We start from the raw sequence: 15,991 nt of genomic DNA on the forward strand, positions 1-15,991 counted from the left end.
TCCATATTTGATTCTGAATGAGCTTTCACCATAGAGAATTGGTACACAATTTTGGGGACTTCCTGGGCTAATAGCTCCTACTCAAAGACAGCAGATGTGGCTGTTTTATTTGGTGTGCCAACTGCACTCTTTCCTGGGTCACAAGTTTCTTTCCATGGGCATTGCATTGGGTACCAGTGCATTGGGTACCAGTGAGCTTCAAAGTGCAATTCAAGGTGCTAGTTGTTATTTTTTAAACTCTTCATGACATAGGACCTGGCTGCTTGCAGGACTGGGTTTACTGGGTTTACTCCATCATTTCACACTTGCCGTATAAAACCCAACAGAGGTTCATTTGAATTGAATTGAACCAAACTGAATTGAATTGAATACTGTATTTGTCCACGTGTGATTAGACACATAAGGAATTTGTCTCTGGTGCAGAAGCTCTCAGTGTTTTACATTTTATCCATGAAGTCAGAGTTCTGCAATCTTTTTCTGGTTGTGAAGCCTGTTTGTTAAAAAAAAAAGATCCTGGAATCTCTGATCAAGAAGCAAAGCTCAAGACATAGAAAAGAAGCAAAGCAAAGGTTAAGTCATAGAAAATTGGCTGTAAACTTTTTTTTCTTTTAATAATAGACCCTCTTTTAATCAGAGTAGGTTATATTTCCTAGTGATGATTATTATGTTTAGTTTTTGTTTTAGGTGTTTATCTGTTTTTAATTTGTACGATGCCTAGAATTAAGTTAGGCAGTCTTATAAATCATAAATAAATGTTAAAAAGTCCTACATGCTTTGCAACTACATATATTATACATGCTTACTTTTATACTGCAGTTATAAAACAGTTTTTCTGCATACAACTCCCTAAAAAGTCAGGGTACATCCAAGAGAATGGTTTGCTGTTGGTGACGCTGCATCATCTATCTCTTAGCCCATCCTCCTAGGTAGAAAGCTATGAAATTATACCGATAGGCCACCAATTGAGATAATAGCTTTAGTTAAATCATATTGTTATTTTCAGGTTAGGCTATTTATAGTGCTTTGGATCAGATAAATATTCTTAATATTTGCCTTTGCTTTTATTATTATTGCTAGCAGGTTTAGAAGCACCTTCACTGAGACAGAAATAATGCCTATTTGACTAAAAATAAATAGTATAATCTATTGGCTTTAATGTTACTAAAAATCTAATACTAGAAACAGGTTGCTTCACCTATTGTATATCACTTACATAATAAGAAATAATTTTATAATGTATTTATTTTTAGAAATAATAAAATACATATAATTTTATTCTTCTTAAGCAGCCAAAACAACACACAAGGCAAAATAAGTACAATTTAAATGTCTTTGTTTCTTTTCCATTCGAGTGCTACTTTATTGTCTCATGTAACATAATGTCAGAAATATCTACCTTTCATTTTATTTCACTTCCATTATTTTATTAGATTCTTCCTGTCATTTGTTAAAAAAAAGCTGAAAGCTATTACCAACTCTAGTCTACCATCTTCTATAAAAGTTTAATGTGAAATTTTCTTGTTTGAATTCTTCATTGGCTGCCCTACTTCTGATTTTTTTAAAAAACCTCGTATGTTAATAAATAGCTATGTAAAAATAGCAGAGTGGTTGTTCAGATTTTGAATTATAAAATACTTCAAATAGTTTTCATAAAATGTGTTCAGTTCTTATTTTTATCCTCTACATACTGTAGTAACATTGATTTACTAGATTTATGCCTAAATGCAATTTTACTACTAAGACAATATATCAGAGGTCTTCAAACTTGGCAACTTTAAGTCTGCCCCTTCATTTAATAACCAAGAAAGAAACCACTCAACTCCATATTTCAGAATTAAGTGTACTTTTACTGGCTACAAACGAAAAGAAGCAAAGCAAAGCTGAATCTGAATTAAAAGGTGCAAAAGCAATAGATATCAATACAAGATTCATTCCCCTCCCCTTGGTACCCCAGTCCATAGTCCAATCATATTTCACCCAACTGTCAGGTGGGAGACATCTTCAAAAATCATTATCAGGATGGAATGCTGGACAGTTGGCCTTGGTGGGAAACTCCCTTCCTTCCACATGCGCAAAGAGATGGTGAGAATAACTCCCTAATTAAACAGTCTTCCAGTACAGAATGATTCCCTTCCCAAATACCATACCCCACCTCCCCGTTTCAATGGCAGCCGAAAAGCAGCAGCGAGGCAGAGGCTGACACGTGGACTTCAACTCCCAGAATTCTCTAGCCAGCAAGTTTGGAGAGCCCTGCAATATACAGTACTTCATTCTCAACATTGAAGAAAATGTTCCTTGGATCCAGTATAGAAATAATATCAGAAATAGGAAAATGGATAATTCCAAAACATTAGTGGTTAGAGTGCAGTACTTCAGCTGACTGTTATCTGCAGTTCAGCGGTTCTAATCTCACCGGCTCAAGGTTGACTCAGCCTTCCATCCTTCCGAGGTGGGTGAAATGAGGACCCGGATTGTTGTTGGGGGCGATATGCTGACTCTGTAAACCGCTTAGAGAGGGCTGAAAGCCCTATGAAGCGGTATATAAGTCTAACTGCTATTGCTATTGCTATTCTAAAAGTTACAAGGATAACAGAAAACAACAATCAGCATAGATAAAGGGAAACAGACTCTAGCAACCCACTTCAGGAAAATAAAACATTAAGGCAAGTCTGAGTGTAAGAACACCAGTGTGAACCTCCCCCTATCTGTGCAGCACAATGGTGAATGTTCGGTAATGTTACCTGATTGCCCTCCATCCAAACATAAAACTTGTTATTGTGTCAGCATGTGTTCCAGTTAGGTACACAGAGGATGCTCCTGATTCCGTGAAGGGCTTGTTTTTGCCAAGCAGCAATCGTTAAAAAAGGGATTTGATTCTTTTAGTTAACACCCCTCCCCATTTACAATAGACTTAATTGGCACAGGAGCCCCAAAAATAATAACAATAATAATAATAAAAAGCACGCAAAGATCCCTAGGGGGGAATAAGCGGCTTGCGCCGAGAGCAGTTTGGCTGGATGTCAGAAGGGGAGGATCATGCGCACAGAAGGGGCAGCGTCAATACGGGAGACAGCGGCGTTTGCAGTTTTTTTTTTCTATTTCAGGAGCGAAAGCGAGAAGGAAGAAGCCTGGAAAGATCGGAAGATACGGGAAGAGGAGGAGGAGGAGGACTCCAGGGGGATGAATGAGCGATGGTCTGCGAGCTAGCGAAGCGGAGGAGATATCCGGAAAACAGTCGCCTCCATGGGAGGAGGCGGGAAGGGAATCGGTGTTGCAGGCTGCAACGCTTTGTAGAGCCAGAGCATCCAGAGGACTGGGAGAGAGAGGGAGAGAGAAAAGAAGTAAGCTTTGCTACCGACTGTGGTTTTGTGTTCCTCGGCGCGGGGAGGGGGAGACGGGCACAGGAAGGATGAGAAGTGTCGTTGAATCACAATAGCGCCAAGGGGAAAAGTGTGAGCTTTCTGGTGAGAAAGAAGTAGGAGTGATGAGAGAGCAACCGGGAAAACCTGAGGAAGCCGCGGTTGCTGCTGAGCTTCGCCAGGGCTACCGTCGTCTCCGCTCCGCTCATTCCTGCTCTTGGGAAAGATTGGAGGAGCCTCAAGTGTCCGCCACTCCCTGGCTGTTCCTCTACCAGCCGGGACTATGGAGACTTTAAACGACACCAGCCTCATCGAGCCTCTCAAGTCGCTGCCGCCCTCGCCGCAGACTCCCCACCATTCTTTCGCCGAGAAGAAACGGCTCCATCGAGCTCCCTCCCCCGCCAGACCTTTCCTCAAGGATCTCCACGCCCGGGCATCTTCGGCCAAGCCTCCGCCCGCGCCTCCCAAGTCGCCCAGCTTGTCGGGCAAGCCCCAGCCCCAGCTGGGGGGACCCCGTCCGCAATCGCCGGGGCTTTTGGCACCCCAGTGCCGCCTCTCCCGCCGCAGCTGCGCCCAAGGCGCAAAGGCGGGATCGGCGCCTTTGGGGGCCGGCGCGCCTGGCAAAGTCGGTACCGCCAAATCCGTCCTTTCCAGCAAGAAAGCAGCCCGGGCCCAGGAGCAGGCGGGCGGAAAGGCCATCGCGAGACAGGTCGGCGGTGAAGGCAGCCACCCGTCTGGCAAGAACAAGAAGGGAAGGCGGTGCGTTTCCTTGGCTCAGCCAGGTGCCTTGTCCCCAGCCTCGGCCGCCCGGATCAGTCACACGGACAGCAGCTCGGACCTCTCGGACTGCCCCTCCGAGCCTCTCTCCGATGAACAGAGATTGACTCAGGCCGCCAACAGCGATGGCGAGTCCGGCACCGGCTCCAGCGATCGGGAGCGCGAGCCGCCGCCTCCTCCTCCCCCTCTTCCCTCAGGGCCAGGCGGAGGCCCCCAGCACTCCTTGCCTTCTTTGGAGCCATCGAGCAAACGGCCGGCCACGGCGCCGGCCCCTTCGGGCGTCCAAAGCGAGGAGGGGATCTGGGGGAGAGATCCGGAGAAAGCGGCCGCCAAAAGTGCTGGGAGCCTGCGCTTGGACGGCAAAATCCCAATGGTGGTGCCCTGCTATGAAAGGCAGCTAGTGGCAGACCAAGAAGAGCTGCTGAGAGAGATAGAAGATCTGCGCTCAGAAAACGATTACCTCAAGGTAAATGGCTGGAGGCAGGAGGGAGGGGGAAAGGGGAGGGGGGGCGAAGGGCTGGAGACATAGACTAGTTGCTGGGAAAAGGCCACCTTTTTTAAAATGAAGGAACTCCCTAAGCCAATTATTCAAGTCATACAATTGTATTTGGACACCAGAAGTTCCAGTATTTCCCCCTTGCTCATAGGACATTGCCCTTCCTTGCTTTGAAGTCAACAGTCCTGTGTCCGTGGAGATTCTCAGTCCTCCAGGTCATGGTTGTCCCAAAGGTGCTTTTTCAAGAGACAGCTGGACTTTCTAGTGCAGTTGCCTCTTGAAAAAGCACCTTTGGGACAACAGTTCTGTGCCAATCCTTTGCTTTATGGAAAATAAGGTTTTTGTGTTGAAGTCCCTACAGAGCCATGATTTGAACATGGATGCATAATTCTTCACCAATGCTTTCACCTTATTTATTCTACAGAGGAAAGGCATTTGAAGCTGACAGATCCACAGTGTTTTCCTATTGCAGATATTGTATTTATTTACTTATAAACCTAGATACTCTTTCATCCAGGAATTCAGGGTGATATGCATAGAGCTCCTTTCTTCTGTTTTTCCCTACAACATTTTGACCAAATCGCTGGTTGTGCTTTTTTTGTGTCTGAGGTGAATTAGAACCTGGCTTTCCCCACTGCTACTCTGTTACTTTAATGAATAAACATCCTGACATTATTTGGTTTGGTGCAACTGAAATTGGATCACATCAAACTTTTTTTACATAAAGACATGCAAACTTCTTTAAAGTGTAGCTTGAATTCTGAAACAGCTTTGCACTTCCCAACTGGTGCCTTCCAGAGTTGTTGGATTTCATAGTAGCTGAGCTGAGAATTATTGGGGTTGAAATCTGATGAACCTGGAGATACCAGTTTGGAGAAACCTTCTTTAGAATCATGCAGATGAATAGAGAAAGGCTTGGATTTTCTTTATGAACCATTTTAATTCCAGAAAAAAGAAACACTGTAGATAAGAGTTTGAAGAAATAGAATTGTTGATGAATATGTTTATGTGGGCAAAGGAAAATGGCTTTTTGAGAAGTAAGATAGGCTATCAATCTATCTCAGTGATAGGGTTAGGCATTGGTACTTGAACTTTGCAAGGGGGATTGAGAGTATGAGATTAAGTATAAGAAATGTCGGTTTCTTCAAATTCTGCTCTGAATTGTTACAGGAGTTCAGACAGAGTTGTTTAAGAAAACAGACATCTGACTACTATATAGTTTCATGGTTTATCATTTATGAAAATTGCATGTTTACTTAAGAGAAATTCCAATGAAACTCCTTGATGTGCCTAGAATGGCCACCTAATTCAAGTTTCTTATGTACAGATTCAGTCTCAGATGGTTCATAATTCCATCAAAGTATTTTTACTAGAAGTGAGTTATCAGTTATGTCAATGTAAAACAACCTCTTGTTTTGTTTTGAAATTCAAGTTGCATATTCCAAGCTTGTCTTGTATTTTACTTATACAGTAATACAATTTACCCATCAGCATACAGTATAAACAAGGCCTGTTGACGTCAGTGAAATAGAAATGAGAGCTGTATATAATTGCACTGAAGTTTTAAATTCTTGTTTATTACTGAAGTTTTAATTATTTATTAGTATGGTATCAATCATCTTTTTCCAGGTGATTCAATACAGTAGCATAATAGAAATGGCAGTTAAAGGCAATACTGTACTAAGTCTCTTGGCCTTCCACAAAAGGGGCAAAACCTGGCTATGTAGCCTTGTGTGGGGTCTGTGTTAATAACTCCTAGGCTCCCCATATTGGAACACTCTATTTTTTGTAATTTTATAATGTTATTTTGTATTTTTTTTAAAAAAATAATCTTAAATTATTCAGTTTATGTTTTATTATATTAATTAAATTGTAGACTGCCCAGAGCCCCTCTATGAGAGAGATAGACAGTAAAGAAGTTTGATTGATTGATTAATTGATTGATTGATAAATAAATAAATAAATAAATAACACCTAATTTATATGGATTGGTTAAGAAGTTTGATAGAAAGAAAAAAAGAAAGGAAGGAAGGAAGGATGGATGGATGGAAGGATTTACATGGATTGTTTGTGTGATTATTTTTCATATCTATGTTACTACTTTATTATTTTACTATTTAGATAATTTTATTTTTGCCATTTAAGAACATTTCATAAACCATTGTTTATGAAAGAACTGACAGCTGAGAGCCAACACATAACTGAAAGACTTTCTGAATGTAGAATTGTCAACATTTTTATATTATGTCATATAACAGCTGCTTGGCATCAAACAGCAAAGGCTTTTCCTGCTATGGGTATTAAATGATAGGAAATTTACCTCAGCTAAATGTCTGCCTTCCAGGCAGCTGATAAAGAGACAGAAATTCCAACAGAAAAAGGGTGATAATCCTGCCTCAGTGTATGTTGTTTTTTGCAAGCGTTTTTCAGTGCCTGTGTTGTTATGATATCCTATCCAGAAATAAATGGGATGTGGATCAGGAAGTTAGAAAAGGAAATTCTCAGGTTTTCTTAACCCATGAAATTTTACATATGCATTTGTTTCAACGTGCCCATGTAGACTGGTTATGGTGTGTGTATACACACACACACACACACACACACACATGTCTCTGTGTGTGTGTATCCTACCGTATGTCATATGCTGACCACCACATCATAAATGATAGAAGCAAAAATTGTTCAAGCTATGAAAACAAATAATCCAGGTGAAAATATGTAGTCTTTTGTTTCACAAAAAAAAAAAAGTTAGTTTGAGTCCTGGAATAAGTTTTTTTAAAGGTGAGGATTGTGCACCATAATGAGAGGCACAACAATTATTGAACACAAATTGATTGGCAAGATGAACCATTTAGGAAGATCTTTACAAATAGAATATATTAGTTAAAGGGTTGGGATTAAGAATTCCAGAATTAAGAAGTATGTCAAGTATATGTGATTTTCTTTAGATGTACTTATAAACTATATATTAAATAAATGAGTCTATGACTATGACCTCCTCCAAATTCCATCCACTGGCCAATGACGACTGGCGACCACCCGGAGGAGGGCCTTCTCTGTGGCTGCTCCGGCCCTCTGGAACGAGCTCCCCGTGGAGATTCGAACCCTCACCACCCTCCAGGCTTTCCGCAAAGCCTTAAAAACCTGGCTGTTCCGACAGGCCTGGGGCTGATGAGTTCCTATCCCCGCTCGAATGGTGTGCCTGTTGAGTTGTTTTTAAATTGTGGTATTGTTTGTCCATGTCTTTTTTTCCCTATTTGTATCCCCTATCCCACCCACTCCTGACTTGGGTTGTGAGCCGCCCTGAGTCCCTTCTGGGAAAAGGGCAGCATAGAAATATAATAAATTCAATTCAATTCAATTCAATTATGAATTGCTAAGCCAGAGCTAGGCAACTGAGCAATAATGTAAGCATATTCAGTGGGGGAATGATTAAATGTGTAGTATGACACAAATTCTACTTCTTATTTATGATGCAGGTAGAAAATGGCAGGGCTTGTGTTGCTACTTCATGATACATTTTTCATCATTTTGATTAAAATAAATACCTATGGGCAACATGTAGACAAATCTATTTTAAAAGATTAAATCATGGCAACTGGACCAAAGTTTAACTAGAGACTATTATAAGGTTATGCAATCAAAACCACTGTTTTAATGGCACATTTTTTTAATTTAAAAATGTACACAAAAGTAAATTTCAGGTGGAATTCATAAGCATATTCATTAGGAAAAAACATCCCTTTAAAAAGGACAACATTCTGTCTCCCTGTACTTTTGCTGCCCCTACTTTCAAAAAGATTGCCTGCCTCTGAACTACGTAAGTCATACTTCGTTGAATAAGAAGTTGGCTGGTTTTAGATATATAAAGCTAAGTCATATATTATGGTTTTTAAACCACAATGGATGATTTTGTGTGTTTTACTAAGCCTAAGCTAAAGAAACAAAGATGAAGTGCAGTATGTGAAGCCATGCTTGTGACTCCTGGGTTCATGTGTTATATTATCTTCCTTAACAGTCACTACGTGTAATGAACGTGGGAATGACTTTAAGGGATGGGGGTGGGGAAAGGATCAGATGAGGGGAGGGGAAACTCCACAGCTGCAAAAAAAGAAAGACAAAGAAATGTAGAAAAGATCTCCCCTAACTTATTCAGGCTGTAAAAAGAAATTGGGAGAGATTTGTACCTTGAGACTCACAAGATTCTGTTAATATAGCCTTACAATAAAATAGAATTTGTTCCTGTCAGGTCTACCTGGTGTAGAAAGTTAGCACTCACCCCTCTCTTAGAAGAATGAAATATTTTAAGAAATATTATTTTTCCCTGGATGAGAAAAGGAAAAACATGTTTTAAAGACAAAGCAGCTTCCTGCAGCTCCCTGCCCCCCCTTCAGCTTCAGGGTGATGGGATTAAGACATGGCCCTCAGGGCATGATAGGATTAGCCCTCTACCCATTTCACCACATGGCACCTGTAAAGATTACATCATCCAGCAAAACTCAGCCAAGCCTGGGACTCAGGACAGCCTACAGAGTTGGCCCTGCATGGCCCCTTGGGAGTCTGACAACCAACCAGAATTCAAGAGCAAATTCAAAAGCCCACAGAGGGCATAAAACCAGGGCACTCTCAGCATCTCTGCCCTTTTCCCCCAGGACCTCAAACCATGTGGTCCTGTCCACCATTAAAAACCATTTTTCCAAGAAGTCTCTATGTTTCCAGTGTCTTGGAACTGAACCCAGATGGACATTTCTTCCAACACTGAGAAGGAGATTGGTAGATTTTTTTTCCAATGTACAGTTTCAGATTCACTAAATGAAGCATCAGTAAAACTTGAATATGGTTAATTAATGGAAACCAACTTAAGTTAGGGATTAGGGAACTGAATTTTATTAAACCATAATTAAAATGACTATGGTATAATGTTTGGACATAATGCCAGTTTTAAGAGAAAGTAAAAATAAATGTCAGAATTCGTCTTTCCAATTGTTCCTACTGCTGGCAGAGATAGGGATGTTATCAGGATTTGTAACTTACTTAAATTTATTCACATAACTAATTACATATTACTATTATATTCAAGTGGGTCTACTGTCTTCTATGTCTTCTGGTCACTGGTAGTCTCTCTCTGCTTTTAGCTAGATTAGTTAAGCCACGGGAGTTTTAATCTTAAATCTAGAATGTGGACACCCCCTCAGAGAACTAGAATTTGTGGACAGACTGGATCAGCAAGTAAAATCATAGATAATTAGCAGATACTTTCCAAATAGAATAAGATCTGACAGAGGACATAGAAATATATGAACACTATGGCGACAAGAATATTGCTGTTCAGTATTAGGGTTTTGAATATGGGTACCTAGAGAAGGATGGGGGCAGAGATGAATAACAATGCCAGTGTCAGTTGTAGTTATTTGAGAAGAAGTGAAATGGAATACCATCCTAGTTGGTTCTTTCCCACTCTCAGCATTGCTTAAATGAAAATACTGCATAATATCCTAATTCAGATAATCTGTGATAAAGTATTAGAGTTGTGGCTAACCTAGATATAAAGAAATAAACAATATAGCTGGGGAGTGTAAACTTTTTTTATTTTTTTAGACGTCACGAAGACAATACATGCTTACTGTACTTGTTTTTAGCTAATTAAAATTCAACTTCTCTATTTAACCACTGGTGGTGTGGTGCTTAAAGTGCAGTATTGCAGGCAAACTCTTCCCATAGCATAGAATTCAGACAGGATTCAAGGTTGACTCAGCCTTCCATCCTTCCAATGTCAGTAAAATGAGGACCCAGATTGTTGGGAACAACATGCAAGTAATGCGTATAGTGTAAATCAATCAGAGGGTGCTGTAAAGTGCTGTGGGATGGTACATAGGGTCTATATTGGGTCTAAATTTGCCACAGCCAACTCACCATGGCCAACTCACCACAGCCAACTCACTGCGGGACAACATGTGGGACAAAAGGTACACTAATATCAAAGAAATGGTAGAATAGAATCATTAAAGAAAGGAGACAAAAGGAGGGACAGAATGAAATGTAAATGGAAAAAATTAAAATATTTTTAATTTATTTTAAATTCTGAAATAGAATTGTCAAATTGTCCTCTATGCTTGACCTGGTTAATACTTGAAGGAAAACCCATGAAGTAATCCCAGGTTGCAGGGCTAAACAGGGAAGCTGAAACCATTTATGTATTTCTATCAAGAAAAAACAGGTATCTTGTTCATCAAATCTCAAAGAGTTAAGCTTGACTTGAAGGAGACTTTACTTCTAGAGCAAAACTTATCAGTTCGTTATTAAGGTGCAAGAACCTATGATAAATGGATAACAATATCAAAAAAACTATTGCTCATTTCTCTTAATATTAAAATTTCTCATCCATATGTAGAAGTTATTATTTAAAATGCTCCTGGTTTTTATGAGCTGGAACTTCAGCAAAGTCTGATCCTCTGGCACAGCAGTGAAGTTATGCTCAGAAAGATCTATAAATAAAAGAAACTGAGCTGATTTGGTAACCACAAATACTGTGCCACTTGACTCACCCCTTTATGAATATTGTATTTCAAGTCTGCATTAACAAAACCTTCTGTCTGAAGCCTCATGTTAATATAATTTATGGGAGTTCTGATGATTGAAGGCTCATGTCAGAATTAAGGCCAAACTAATGGATTATGAATAGATAAAGCTTGCAAGGAAAGGCTAAATAATAACAAAAAGGACTATGATTATTTATAGAAGGTGTCTGATAGTGTCATCCTGATCATCATTCTTATGGATACTTTACAAGGCTGGATTAGTTTATGGCCAGACAAGACGTGAAACAGTAGCCTTGTCTGTTCTATTTTTATCCAGATCTAAGAGGTCCAGTGTAATGCTACACAATTGAATAAAACTAGTGAAAAAGATCAATAAACTACTTCCTGTAAACATGGTTACAAACATAAATATTCTTTCTCTACTTCCTTGCTGCATTGTATTATTTAAAGGACTTTTGTGGGCAGTATAGCTCCTGTTCTCTTTCTTCAGATAGGAAGGAAAGAGTTCAGTCTCCAACCAATATTCACCTTTTGTTACAGAAAGTAGATACCGTGTTTCCACGAAAATATGACATATCTTGAAAATAAGGCCATGCCACATTTTTCAGATGGGCAGAAATATAAGCCCTCCCCTGAAAATAAGCCCCCTGGACAACCCCCCCCTCCGGGCAGGCAGAGCACCACTCACTGACCTAGCAATATCCCAAAGGCGCCAAGCCGCATAAACCGGGGCGGGGGCAAAGGTGCTCACATTGCTTGGTGCCTTCAGGATACCACTAGGTTGGTGAGTGGCACTGTGCCCATCTGGAGAATGGAGTTGTCAGGCGGCTGCTCTCTTGCGAGTGGAGTACGCTCTGCCGGCAGCCTGTCCACAACCATAGAGCATACTCCCAGAGCGGCCACTGCCAGAAGACTTGGCATCCTACCTCTGTGGTTTGGAAGCCACAGAAAAAGCCATGCTGGGATGGTGGTGGCGGCAGAGGATGGCAGCAACGGAGGTGCCCTGGCTCTGCAGGGAGAGTTGGACCAGGGCATCATGAGGCTGGAAGGTATGCGAGCAGGGAGTGGAACAGCTGCTTGTGCAACCCCCACTCTCCAGCCGTGCAGACCTCCACTCACTGACCTAGGGACATTCGGAAGGCACCAAGTTGTGGGAGCCGGGAAGCGGCTAACAGGCACTCACACGGCTTGGTGATACCCCTAGATCAATGAATGGCACTGTGCCTGTTTGGAAAGGGGGTTTATCAGGTGGCTGCTCATGAGCGTGGTCACTTCATGGCTGCTGTGTTGCGCTGCTGTGACAGCGCAACACAGCCGTTCGACCCTGAGGCTGTGCCTGGCTCTTCGGGAGCCCACTCGCAAGAGAGCAGCCTCTCGGCAACCCCAAAACCATAAGCCCTCCCCTGAAAAATAAGGCCCAAGCCATATTTTGTGGGTCAAAAGAAAATAAGACCCTGTCTTATTTTTGGGGAAACACGGTAGATAGAGGGTCAGGATTATGAACAGTAAATGAAATTGCTGCAAAATAGCCACGTTGTCTCCAAATGGGTGTCCAGTCCTCTCATGCCCTGGTCATGTCCCAACTGGACTTTTGCAACATGGGAATACTCTTGAAAAGTAACTGGAAGCTTCAGCTGGTGCAGAATGTGGCCACACGAGCCATACTGGGTACCCAAAGAAGGGCACATATAGCAGCTTTGCTCTATGAACCACACTGAGTGCCAGTTTGGTTCTGGGTCCAATTCAAGATGTTCTTCATTACCTATGAAGCTCTAAATGGCATAGAGTCAGTTTACCTACAAAAGCAGATCCACCCCATCACATTGTGGACCATCCTGGTCAATCTCTTGGTCTTTAGAAATTTCATGTTATTTTTATCATTTTAAAACTTTTTAAATTTATTCTGATTTTAATGTTAATTTTATTGATTAAATTGTACACCACCCAGAACTCCTCTCAGAGGGAGATGAGTGGTTAAGAAATAGGAAGAATGAATGAATGAATGAATGAATGAATGAATGAATGAATGAATGAATGAATGAATGCTGGTGCAACCTTTTGTTTAAAGCATAGTGAATTTTATCACTTTGTATTTCTAAGTGCACAGTTGTATTTAAATGATATTTGTTATTTGAGAGATTTGAAAGGCACTTGATTAAATAGTTTGATATTCACTTCTTTGACTCGTGACTGAGGCTTATGTTATTAAGAATATATAACCATCTGAGCTATTTTAGTCAAAATGAAGTCACCAAATACTACATAGAAAAATTACATTTGCAGTGTATTGTAGAAGCTTCATAGGATAAGACTGATCAGGATTGACTGGACAAGTTTTTTTGTAAAGAACTGAGAAAATTACTATTTCACTCTTCTGGCGCTGTAATCTATTTAATTGTGAGGAAGATTTAATCTCACCTAACAAACTCATTGCAAATGCTGGGGCAGTCAGCTGCTAGATGGGAAGTTCAGGTTGGTAAACAATGCCTGGGGTCTGTGTGTCTTGTTAGTCACAGCTGTGGCTCTACTGAAACATCCCATTGTCCAGAGGAAGCTGAGTAGATTATTTGTATAACGTGACAGTGATTGTCATCTGTAGTTCTCCTTGGTGAGACTGTCTTTTGAAGCCATTTAAATCACAGGAACAACTAAAATTGTCTTAGTCTAGATGTTGTATGCAGTTTATAAAATTTATAAACATAAATTTATAAACCTTATAAACATGAGCAAGTAGAATTTACTTGGTGTAATAATATCTTAAATAGTCAGACCCAAGCCATATGGCTTTAGAGATAATAACAGATCCCTGAGTTGCAACCAGATTACAATATATCTCAAAGAGCGATACAGAGAGTTCTCAACCATTCATTGAGCAACAAGTTGAAACTATAGCAACAACTGCTCCCCAAAATTATGGCCATTGTAGTGGCCCATGATCATGTGATCAAAATTTGGGTTCTTCGCAATGGCATTTATGACCATTGGGACACTTCAACTCCTCTATCTCCTTCATCTTTGCCCTTTTGGTCCCCCATTCTGGAGCACAAACTACCCTAGTTGACTTTTGCTGTCTTCTTGCTGCTGCTGACCAAGCATGTGTGGTCTTGCACTTAGTGAGGCAGCTGTTGGTCACAAAAAACTTGGCATGCCACATATGTAAAACTTGGCCCTTTTCTACCTTCTCCCAATTTTTTTCTGGCCTCCTGCTGCTACCCAAGGATTTGCTGGACCTGCCAATGTTTGCTGTGAGGCTACCATATGTGTAGGGTGAGAATTGTACTGCACCTGTCTAAAGGGCCCTGAGGGAGTGAAGGGATTGGTTTCTGGCATGTTGCATATAGATGCAGCTTGTCAAAAACTACCCCTTTGCTCAACTTCCAGTTGCAGACAGATGTTCGAATCAACAAAAGTTTGCAACTTGAAAGTTCATTTAGTAAAGTATTATCTGTACTTTAAATGGTGCCTCCCATCCACAGCAGCAATCCAGAGGACATTTGACATTTCAGAAACTACCAAGAAGTCTAGTGGTATAAGGATGACATGCTCCTACCATCCATGCTTCTACACAAGTTAACAACTTCTATAGCAGAGCCATTTCTACTGCAAATATTTGTAAACACTTTAAAAAAGCATATGTAATTAGGATTACAGTGCATTTTTCTGTTGTAAATGTGTTTTTATTTTTCCATTTTCATTTCGTACAGTCACATATATACTGTGCATAACCGGGGCCATATAACATTAAACAATAAACACAGCCATTCCTCTTGTCAACAATAAAATAGAAACCCAATGTACCTCTTCGACCCTCCATACACCCTTTCTTTCGCCCCCCTCCAACTTTCCATCTTCCCTCCAACATTCCCCTCTACCCTACTTCCCCTCCCCCTCTACCACTCCTCTCTCCCAGTACACTCCCTCCCTTCCTTCTCACCCTCCCTCCGATCGTCTCTCCCACCCTCTCTACCCCTCTTTCTTCTATCCCTCTACTCCTCCCTTCGGTGTATTTCTACTATCTATTAATATATTCAGCTTGTCCTATTTTTACAGTGAAATTAAAGAGCAACAGTATACAAGTGCAATTTTACTTTAAAATCTAACACATACTATATATCCCCCTCCCCCCTCCCCCCTAACACCCCACCTCCATTCCCCCCGCCCCGACTTCCCAGAACCCGTACACGGTATAGGTTTTTAACAAATACAGTCTAAAATATATTAAGACAAAGGAAATAAAAAAAAGAAGTTAATGCAAGTTAATACAAGTTTCATGTTTATTTTCACACATATTTAGTGTTAGAGTTTATGTTTAACTCAATATATATACTCTTGAGTTTCATGAAATTAACTTCAAGGAAAGCAAGCTGTTTTTAGAGCATGGCAGCACTTTCAGTTGTTTTAATATTAAGCTTTTTGCTGACCATTGTTTATACATCTCTTTCTCTTATTCTGCCAAACTGCTTGAACTTGGTTCATAAGGGAAACAAAGCAAAGAAGTTGCCAGTTCCTGCAGTTTTACAACTACCATTTATAACTGCAAAGCTTAATATGGAACACTATATACTGTATATCTGATTAAATGGAACTGTAATTTATTTTTGTGATTGCCTTCTATATCTAGCAAGACTATGGACTAAAGCAGAGAGTAAGCTTAATTGAATTCAATAGGATTTTAAGACAACATAGAACAGAACTGTACCAGAGGTGGTATTCAGTAAGTTCTGACCAGTTCTGGACAACCAGTAGCAGAAATTTTGAGTAGTTCGGAGAACCAGTAAATACAACCCCTGGCTGGGGCCACCGACATCTATTCTCTGCCT

At 40.7% G+C, this 15,991-nt stretch overlaps 1 protein-coding gene across 6 annotated transcripts in view; it reads left to right on the plus strand.

The window, feature by feature from the left end:
• Nucleotides 1-2,923: 2,923 nt before the first annotated feature.
• The window catches only part of MTCL1 (microtubule crosslinking factor 1), a 103,770-nt gene continuing 90,702 nt past the window's right edge, over nucleotides 2,924-15,991 (plus strand). For all 6 annotated transcript variants that reach the window (XM_087707275.1, XM_087707279.1, XM_087707276.1 and 3 more), the window contains exon 1: nucleotides 2,924-4,602. In XM_087707275.1, coding sequence (XP_087563401.1) covers nucleotides 3,643-4,602 — 960 coding nt within the window. In that variant the 5' untranslated portion in view covers nucleotides 2,924-3,642. The remainder of the gene's footprint in view (nucleotides 4,603-15,991) is intronic.

This window comes from Thamnophis sirtalis, unplaced genomic scaffold, assembly GCF_051295495.1.
Source record: "Thamnophis sirtalis isolate CommonGarterSnake01/CBP01778 unplaced genomic scaffold, rThaSir2_p1.2 scaffold_2, whole genome shotgun sequence".
Classification (NCBI taxonomy): Eukaryota; Metazoa; Chordata; class Lepidosauria; order Squamata; family Natricidae; genus Thamnophis; species Thamnophis sirtalis.